The 10,626-nt window shown below is 37.1% G+C and overlaps 1 protein-coding gene across 1 annotated transcript in view; it reads right to left on the bottom strand.

The window, feature by feature from the left end:
* Positions 1-1,929: 1,929 nt before the first annotated feature.
* The window catches only part of LOC140143025 (lymphocyte antigen 75-like), an 80,285-nt gene continuing 71,588 nt past the window's right edge, over positions 1,930-10,626 (bottom strand). The window contains exons 38-45 of the mRNA XM_072165056.1: positions 10,354-10,508; positions 9,201-9,306; positions 8,435-8,679; positions 7,061-7,223; positions 5,850-6,110; positions 4,338-4,508; positions 3,698-3,766; positions 1,930-2,797 (exon numbers count right to left, since the gene is read on the bottom strand). Of these exons, the coding sequence (XP_072021157.1) occupies positions 2,622-2,797; positions 3,698-3,766; positions 4,338-4,508; positions 5,850-6,110; positions 7,061-7,223; positions 8,435-8,679; positions 9,201-9,306; positions 10,354-10,508 (1,346 nt within the window). The 3' untranslated portion in view covers positions 1,930-2,621. The remainder of the gene's footprint in view (positions 2,798-3,697; positions 3,767-4,337; positions 4,509-5,849; positions 6,111-7,060; positions 7,224-8,434; positions 8,680-9,200; positions 9,307-10,353; positions 10,509-10,626) is intronic.

Genomic DNA, 10,626 nt, shown 5'->3' with positions numbered 1-10,626 from the left:
TTATCCAATGTATATCTTTCTATGTGATGTACAATGTGAAATTGTAAGCACTGGTATAGGACTAATTGGCTTCAGCCTGCTGGCTTAGGAAGCTACTACTAGCCATGCTTCAAGAAATTGGCCCAAAATGCTTTAGAGAAAACATTGGAATGTTGGATTATATTAAGGGCAAAAACATTGTAATATTCAGAAAACATTTTTGAAACAACTATTGTAACATAATTTTATTAATTGTTGATAAAGTATTTTCCAAAAATGTTTGCCAAACAATATTAAATTGCAATATATGTACATTTATAATGTTGTTGTTGTAGTGGGGTTTTTTTATTTCAAATAAAATGTTATAAAAAATGTTTTCATGACTTTTATAAACCCAACATTTAAATGTGATTAAAATGTTTTGACCAAAGCCAAGATGCATTTATAACATTTTAAAAACATTTTTTGTTTGCTGGAAAGTGTATTTGAAATGGTAGGTGTAAATTTATTGATATTTAGTGGAATTCTTCATTCAATTCATGTAATAAAGCAATTCTGCAAAAACAACACTGCTAGTCAAATCATTATTTGCAACATTTTTGTTCAATAAAGTTTGTTTGGAAAAAGTATACAATTCTGTGAAAATCTAAATTAGGCGACAAAAAAAAACCTGTTCTACAGGCCCGACCGACCCAGAATTTGCGTTTTGGAGAAATTTTTTGTTTTTAAAATTTCGCTAAAATCATGTGAAATCAGCTGTTTGGGGGCCAAAACTAATTTTGTAAGTTTAAAAAATATGTTTGCAAGAAATCTTCAGAATTTTTTAGATTTTGGTGAAATTTTAGAGTAATTTTAGCCTCCAGAAAAAAATGCCCGACCAACCGACCCTACTTGAAGGTCCGTCTGCGTAGAACAGGGGGGTTTTCGTTGGCTTAGGGGTTCATTAATAGAATTGAGGGCATGATAGGATTGTTTATGCCCGCGGCCATAAAAAGTACACATCTCAAAAAACTGATATATACAAGGACACAAAACTGTAGAGAACCATCACTGATATTTATTTTTCACTACCAATTAAATACATGTGAAAAATTACGTATTGTACAAAAGGCATTCAGATTTCATACATATAATGGATAATGTACACTAAACTGGTTTTAAAAGAACCAGTGTTGTACAGTCATTAACCTATAAAACAGGCAGGAGATACAATACTATAATTTGACTGCTCAGTGCCAGAAGTGGGTAAGTGCAATAGCTTCAAGCAGTACATTGTACTCATCTACACATGGCCATAGGGCAGTTGAATTTTGAGTATGAGATTACCTAGGCCTATAATATATTAAAGCTTGGGTGAATTAAGCAATTTTGGTAGGTCAAAACAAAGGGGGATATCAATTTTTAAATATTATTATCATTCCCCAACTGACTGAAAAATATGCTTGCATTTCATGATATTCATCTGCCGTACCTCATACTGAACTTTGAGCTCATGTCAAAGATATTGGAATTAGTATAAGCTAGATCTGAACAACTGTATACCGATGCATGGTCGCAAACTTAACTGTCCCGGCTGGAACATGCATGTAAATCAATCAAAAAAGGTACGGCAAGAATTTTCGCACCACGTACATCGAAGTTCACTTTTCAATGTGCAAACTGTAGTTAGTAGGATAACAAAAACAACTGGTGAGCAAGTCTACTAAATGACCTCAAAAGGTAAAAATAAATATGGCGGACAAATCGCCGGACCTTTTCCAGAATCAATACAGCATATTTGGCTATTGTCAACATGGGGTCATTGGCAGAAATATTTCCCTAATATAAAAAACTAACACTTCCGTTATATGGTATTTCACGATATAACATTAATGGAAAGAAAAGTTCAAATGTTTGTTTCACATCGGACAAGTGACAAGCTCTAATCATGATGTAAACAACTTACTGGTCATTAATAATTAATTAGGTAAACCCAAATATGGAGGTATCCAAAAGTATGCTAATTAGAAGTTCAACGAATCAGAATACAATCCTGGTATCCAAAATTATGTAAATAAGTTGGAGGTTATGTGAACATGTACAGTAGTTTGCATCTAGGGGATCCTAATTCCAAGATCATTGGCTCATGTTTAAGTATTGCAGCAAATAAGATTATCGAATTGCACTTGTAGCAAAAATATATATCATTAGCAATTTTACATTTCTATCAATTAATTGATCACCACATATTGACGTATGTCATGCTACTATTACCTGTCTGCATCCGCATTCTTTGGTATTATTCTTAAAATACCACACAAACTTTGAGGTGTAGTGTGTGAGATGCATGCAGTGATTGGGTCATACCCCTGAGGTACTAATTAGGCTCAAGATGGTAATATACCATCTAAATGGGCTATTCTAGTTGAAATCCATACACCCCCTATGGAAGACATGACTTTAATCTCCCACACAGGGTGCGTCGATTTCAAATGAACTCACCCATTCAGGTTGTCCCATTTGAAATTTGCACTTCCTGTGTGGAAAATTAAGGTCATGTCTTCCATAGGGTGTATGGATTTCAACTGGAATTGCCCAATGCTCTCAAACCAACCACTGAAACTGCATCAGATATTAGAGTCTGTACAAAAAAAGTTTTTATTTCAAAGTTTTTCTTCATCGTCTCCGTCTATTTCATACACTGCATTGGCAGCTTCACCATCGCCGCTACCCTTCTTCTTTTCTTCTTTTATACACAGATAATATGCAGCAATTAAAATGATGAGAAGCACGGTACCAGCTGCTACTGCTATGCCAATGATCTCACCAGTAGATAGGTCTGCAAAAAATCAATGCATAACAACTTTATACAGTAGTCAACATTGACTGCATTGATACAAATGTGGCCTCTGTTATCTGTATGTACAGTAATGTATGTTTGAATACATCTTTTGCAAGGCCAACTGCTTTATCAGGAAAATTGCATGTGGAAGCATGCACAAATTTGCATTTTTATTTCTAATAACATTGGAGAAATTTGGTTTTAAGCAGGCCATCAATCAGATTTTTTCACTGGCATGTTGAGAAATTTACTGACACTGACAGGGCAATTTTTTGGGCCCCCATATTTTGGGGTTCCTTGGCCTGGGCCATCTGGCCCAATGGTAAATCCAGCCCTGCGAACGGGGTTGTGATGTACCAACAGACAGTTGGTAATGAAGGTACTGGCCCCAGTTTCCCTCTAACTACACCACTGTTCTTGTGAATAAACTTTGAGCTGGGGACAAGACAAAAACCTGAAATTACGAAATTTCTGTTCTGGAGACCCCATCAAGAAGCCAACATATATGTGAAGCATACGTGCCTCATCCATGAGTCGTCACTAAGGCTTGATTTCTCTTATTCCATTCACTCATAACTTGCCAATCTTATTGCTACTATAACAAACGTACAAGTTTTGTAAAGGGGGTATACATAGTATCACCTCCGAAAGGGGGAGGGTAGCGTGTTACTCTACATTCCAACCTGGACTCTCACTTTCTAAATATGTTCTATCAATGGGCTGTTAATAACATAAATAAACATTTGGAAGTGCATCCCCTATCGTTCTGTACGTCTCCAATTAACCCGGTGAAAGTTGGAGAGTAACATCCCTGCAACATCCCCCCCCCCTTTGGAGGCTATTTCACATATAGGGTGTGAGTGTCTATCATGTGCATGTATTCATGTATATATTTACCTTGTTGTGCACTAGGATTAGTTGGTTCTAAACCTGGCTCATCGGTTGGAGGTGGATATGCTTGTGCTCCTGAAATTATGTGAGAAAAAATATATAACAACTAAATCATACAAATACACAGTGAATTTACTCCAACTGTTATTAGATTCATTATGACATCCAGCTTTTCAAGGTATCTTGCTTCTCCCTCTCTTCTCTATCCCTCATGAAACAGGCCCAAGATTGTAGAAATGTTTCAAAAGTCAAATTTAAGGGTAGACTAGGTATTGTTGGTCGAAGCAGCCAAACAAATTGATTTTCATAATCTAAATCAATATATTATTGAAAATTTACACATTCATGTTTTGCACAAGTTCATTCTACAAATCGTATACTTTGAAAACTTACTTGATTTATTGTTGTTAATGAGTTATGTACGTTTTACAAAAGTGTTGTTGTTTCAGCCCTCTTTACCACATAACTCAAGAATCACAGGACCTACAAAAGTGTGATATTTGATTTCTTCTACATACTCGCTATGAAATGATCAATGCAATTTTTGCCAAAGCTCACTTCCATTCGCACGATGCTGTGAACTACCAAATTGCAACAGTTTAAATTAGTGTTGCTAACCTTAAACAGGCAATTTGACATCACTTACTCAGTGGTAATTTACATATATATCTTGAATAATCCAGGCAGTCTTCATCATTCCATGAGCCTGTCTCTGAGTTGAACTCTACACAATTCTCTTCTACGTTAACACCATCAGGTTCATTAGGACTCCAGTTTACATAGTCCACCATGCTTTGGTCACTCCATTCAAATATGTCTGTGGAAGAGATTGACACATGTTTATGGTAATTAGAACTAGCCTGTTTTGTAAACTTAATGCAAGATCTATTTTTATTTAGTGGTATACTTGTAGATGTCCATACAAACTAACAGGAGGAAATGTATACAAAAATCTGGACACTGTTTAGTTGAGGTTCTGCAGAGAGTCGAGATGTTAAAAAGCAAGCGAAATCCTGTGCAAGCAAAAGAGTCAAAGGTTGCATTTTGAGCTCCACAAGGGTCATATCCTTAAAAAGTCTCTACAAATAAAGAATAGTTTGCACCATCTAAGATGTGTCATTACACAAGTAAGCGGGTGATGAGAGGGTATGACCTCTGTTTATAACTCAAGAACTATACGTCACAGATAGGCCAATGTAAGGGATGAAATCAAAACTTGACTGGCAGTTGACCGGTTTCCGTCTGGTCCCCATTGTTTAGAACAAAAGCAACCGGACAGAACCGGGGATCAACCGCCGGTTGAGTTTTGATTTCATCCCCAAGCTAACCTATCACTGATGGTATAATAAGAGATTGCTTATTATATTAACATTACCAGGGTCAGATTTAAGCGGTGGCCCCATGCCATAGACTGCTGCCCTCATTTGTCAACTCTCTGGGTTGTCGACTGAGAAAACTATATGGAAAACTATCTGAGACTGCCCAGTTGTGTTCAAATTGACCTTTTTATCAAGTTTGTTGTTTTTAGAACTTCGGAGCGCGATCTTGTTACAACGGCGAGGTACAGCGATGTGGTATACGGGCGCCACTAGTCAGTCGCACTATGGAGCAAAACTTTTAAGCTGCAGCAAATATTTTCAGAAGTCCATCACGATATGAACTGTAAGTTATTTAGTCGTCACTACGAAGCATAACACAGTACATGGGCAGTGTAGACGGCTGATGGGGTAAGTCTACCTGTGCCAGTGGATTTTGTATCGGGCTAGTAAATATTCAACAATGCTGACCTGACAGGCCAGTGCATTTTTGAGATGGTGTAAGAAAATACTCTAATTAAAATAAGTGAAGGGGCAGACAGTTTCTAGTATACTGCTGTGTATATTCATCTTTTTTATTTTCTGATTTTTGTCGACCTATTTTTATTCTTCCGTCAAATTGTATACGGTGACTGTACTCATTTTAGTCCACTCTCTGGACAGCCGTACGAATAAGAACAATGTGACCAAGCACAGTATGCCGCGATGAGTGCCCCGTATTTCCCAAAATGAGAGATGGTTGTCAGTTGCTTGATTGCAGTTGAAAATATTAAGAAAGCTGGGCCAGTAAATTTATTACAGGGCCAGTAGCTTTACAATCTCAGATCTTGAACATTACTTACGCATGTCATTGCGACTCATGCCTAACCATAAACTGGCTCTGCCCCAAGTCAAGGTAGCTAACTCTTGTATGTACAAATTCTCTCCATCTGTGTGGATACTTAGTAAATCTGCTCCTTCTATGGCTTGTTGGCATGCCAAGTGGCTCTCTTCCCATGATCCTGGCTCTGAGCTTTCCTGTGCCCAGTAGCAATCTGTTCCCCATTTGTTCCATCCAGGAGGGCAGTAGCCTTCCATGGCTGGAGCAGGTGTTGGCTTGGTTTCTGTTTTATATGAAAAAGAATATCATAGTTTTGTTAAGTAAACACAATCAAGTCTAGTAAGCAGTATTCCAGTTGAAATCCATACACCCCTGTGGAAGAAATGACTTTAATCTCCCACACAGTGGGTGTGAATTTCAAATGGAGTCACTTACATGTTTGTAGAATGTTTAGCTGGAAAATCATTTTTGCCTATATTATTTTTGTACATAGCCAGAATTTCCAAAATTTGTAAGGGTGCACTCACATTATGATGCCATAGTGACATTATGTGGGGAATGTTTGTACTTACTGTGGTATCACTAGATAGAGGAGACCCATAGCTATACATTAGTACCAAATATGACAGTATATGACATGTTACAAAATATGGCTCAATAGTTCTAAATATGGCCAAATACTATCACTCAACATACATCAGTTATTCATGCCAAAATTCAACAATATGCTAAAAGTGACATTTCAGTGTAATATAGGGTCCACAAGTTATAAGTTCCCCCTAAATACTTTTTAAGATAAATTGAAAAATATTTGACAAAATGCAAACATGTAAAATGGGTAGCCGTATTGGTTTTACACATATGGACCAAATTATAGCGTCACACGTCATTGCGTTCAGTCATAATGGTTCATTATGTAAAAAGAGAGACCGTTTTAAACATTGTTAAAAGTTGCATCTGAGTCCATAGCAGTTAGCTTTCAAACAATACAATAGGCCAGGTCTATTCATGTGTTTGTTGAAGAAAACCTGACTGTTATGAACTGAAGTGCAACTTTAAAAACGGCTTCTTTTCTTACACAATTAGCCATTGTGACCAAACGCAATGACGTGTGATGCTATAAATTGGTCCACATGCGTAAAACAAATAGGGCTGTACATATCTTTTTACATTTTTTGAAATATTTTTTGACTTAGTTATTGACCGTATAGATGCCTTGATTTACTAACTAACCTATTGTGAATTTACACATGTAGGGTAATTTCATCTCACAGTCATCTGCTTCCCAGCTTGGAGCATTTGTAAACTTAACACAACTCTCTCCTGTTGGTTCATTAATACCCCAATTGGTGAATGTCAATGGCCACTCATCTGACCACATGTAATGACCACTAGCCTGTGAAAAACAACAATATAGATATCGAGGGTTGAGAGCCAGAAAGCCTTAACTCACAAAGGATTCCTTTGTGAGTTATGGCTTTCTGGTCCCTCGATTATACTGGTCATGCTGGTTGGAATACATAGATTCACAAATTACAAAACTGAGAGACATATTTCTACCCCACTGTACAATTTTACCCCCTAGAACTACTATCATCTGACACTATCATCTGACCTCAAGTGTAAGAGAAATGGTGCTACTGCTCTGACCCTCATCTTATACTGATTATAACAACAGATGGAGACACTTGAAGACAGGTTAAATATCTCTCTCTCTCTCTCTCTCATTCCCCAGGTTCTCTTTTTCTTTCTGTATCATATGGAGGTTGTGGTTTCCTATGCAGCTTCTCTGAATGACTAATTAATGTTATGACTGTCACATGTAGTGAACCGATTTGCCGGCCTTCTGCGTGATTACCATAATTATTCCTTTCACTGAATAGCAAATAGAGAAGTATTCAAATATACAACATCATGCAGCAGAAGTCTCACATTACCAATGGATGCAGTTCTACTGCATTTTCTACCCACCAACCCATAGGTCAATATGCTACTTTTACTAAACTGACTCAAACCTGGTGACAGTTTCAGATTATTCAGTGAATCAAAATATCACAATCTCATCAATGTTTGATGTTACAGAACTTAATCTAATCAGAGTGTGGAAAAACGGTGGTGCAGCGGTCCGAAACTTTAATTTGTTAAGTTTAATTTCCCTGAGTTTTCCCAGTCAGGAAAATGGCTTTTCATTTTCTCTGAATTCCCTGAGTGGCTGGGAACCCTGGATTACCTCTGACACAATGAAAGTCATCTAATTCACTAACCCGATCTGAGTGAACAAGCTATAATGATATGGCGAAAAGCTCTTGGGTGAGCGACAAGTTTTGCTTTGTGAAGTGGTTTAAAATTCATCTAATCTAAAGCAATTTGTTTATACTTTTGTGGTCCGGGTACGCGATGGTGATGATTGATCGTGTAGAAGAGGCGAGGTCTCCACCACTTCTATGTTCCGATGACCAATAGGTCAACAGTGTTGTTGTCAAGATCGTTGATCAGCCAATCAGCGTGATTGTTTATTGCTTCTGTGTTTACGCTTGTGTACACTTGACGCACAGCACAGACCACAAAAGTAATAAAAAATTTACTTTAATCTGATAATCCACATACCTCATCTTGAGTGAGTCCCAACCACATGCTAGTAACATCATTAGAAAACAACACCGTCTGAGCAAACGCTTGCTCATATTTATCAGAGAAGGACACAAGCTCTGCACTGTCACCCAAACATGCTGCATGAGCCTCAGCAAATGTTGCTGGTACCAGATTGATCTTGAAGCAGTTTGAGATGTAGGACTGATAGTCTGATCTGAGACAGCGACTGATGATTGGTGGATTGGCTGGTAGAGTAGAATCTATTGAAGAATGAAAAAAAATAGCACTCCAAATAGTTTATTGTAAACTCTCATAACTACATTAATAAGGGAATGACATTTTTGCTTGACAAAATCAAGTGAAATTTTACTCAATACAATATTTTGTCCTTCACATCGGAGGACTTCATCAGGTATGACTGATATGCTCATCTGATCCACTTTCCTGGTTTCCAGTGTTGCTTAGACTCATTTCCAGTCTTACACCAAGAAGGAAAGTGTGTAATTACACTCTGTATACTCATGGAGTACATTTGGACACATGCGCCTTGCGAAGGATTGATTCACTACCCTTGGAGTTGGATGTTTTAAAGTGGTTGTATTTTCCGAAATTTGCAGTAACAAATTCATGATCTAAATATACCAAACTTGTTTTCTTTTTTGTATAGATCAAAACTGTTTGATACTTGTTGTTTGACAAGTTAGGTGAACCAATGCAGTTGCGCTGAATGTTGATGCTTGTCCTGTATCTCGGCATCCATGCATTGATTTGTCAAACTTACCTAAATCACTTTCACATAAGAATGCATGTGTGTTTTCACACTCTACATCATTCCAGTTCCCAGGGTCATCAGGATTATTCTCCAGCTTCACACAATTATCACTGTCCTGTTATGAAAACAAGATGAACACTGGTTATGTGTGATTGAAAAGCTTCATCAGGTCTGTTAAAGCCATTATACAAGCTTCTGAAATGAGGTTTTGGATCCAGCCAAATTCATTGTGTTTCTAGGAAAACACTTTGAGTTCCCCCATAGAGCACCACATTTAAGCGGCTAAGATAGTAAGCAAATTTTCTTTCATTTTGTCTCCTTAGTTCGGTTTAAAATGACAAAAACACTTTCTTGACAGTTGCTACTTATAATATTTCATATTTGGCAGAGAATAATCAAATTAAAATTTGACCGAAAGTGTATATTAAGGCTTTAAATCAGCAAATTTTGAGTTCATTTGTTAATGCTTCACAACATAAAAAGTTCCAAGTTTTGATATATATATCAAGAGCTATCTTAAGAACCACTGAACCAATACTAGGCTTATTTGAACTAATTTTAATGCATTTTTCATGCTAATTCCAAATATGATCATGAAAATACACAATTCTGAATTTTTTAATTTTTAAAGAAAATCTGAAACTTATCGACACCCGGGTGGAGAGGGTTAAGACCAAATGAAAAACTTTATGTTTTTATGCTCATCATCAATTATTGATAGCAAAGAATATCACACAGCAAGATGGGTCAAGGAAACAATATAGATTCACAAGTGAGGGGACAACACCATGAACAGAGACAAGGGTACATTCTTCCTAAGTTAGGTATTTTGATCCTCTACTCAAGATCAATGCTGGATGAAGGAGTAACATTTCCAGGAAAATCAAAAACATCCGGTCAAGGTTCCCGTTCCAAGCAGATGACTCAATAACATCATCATCAACACTTTGAGAAAGCCAAAACGTTTCTGGGGAAACTGTCAGCAGAAAAACTTAAGTTTTGCATTTGGTCTCGATAAATACACAGTGTTTAACTGACCGTGTCATGTGAAACAAAATACACAGAATGAAACACCCATAACTTACACTAATTATATACTTATAAAGGTTGGGTGTTTATACTGCTTTATACTGCTTTGTACTGCCAATTAATATATACCTACCATAGCTCCATCAGGTTGTCCTACTCCCCAGTTTGTATAGTCCAGCTCAACACCACCATCCCATACAAATTCTCTTGGATTGCCACCTTGGCCAACTGTACTTAGGCCAACCCATACATCACCTTCTAGACCCTTAAGAATAGCTGTCATGAAAGCTGTGATATAAAGAAAGAAAATGTGCACTATGTGTCAACTAGGGACAATTATTGGCCAAACATGGACAAAAACAATTATTTTACAGCATAACCAGGGACTTTTTGTCATTTTTTACAT

The sequence above is a fragment of the Amphiura filiformis genome, chromosome 20, assembly GCF_039555335.1.
Source record: "Amphiura filiformis chromosome 20, Afil_fr2py, whole genome shotgun sequence".
Lineage (NCBI taxonomy): Eukaryota > Metazoa > Echinodermata > Ophiuroidea > Amphilepidida > Amphiuridae > Amphiura > Amphiura filiformis.
This window is presented reverse-complemented; position numbering and strand designations above follow the sequence as displayed.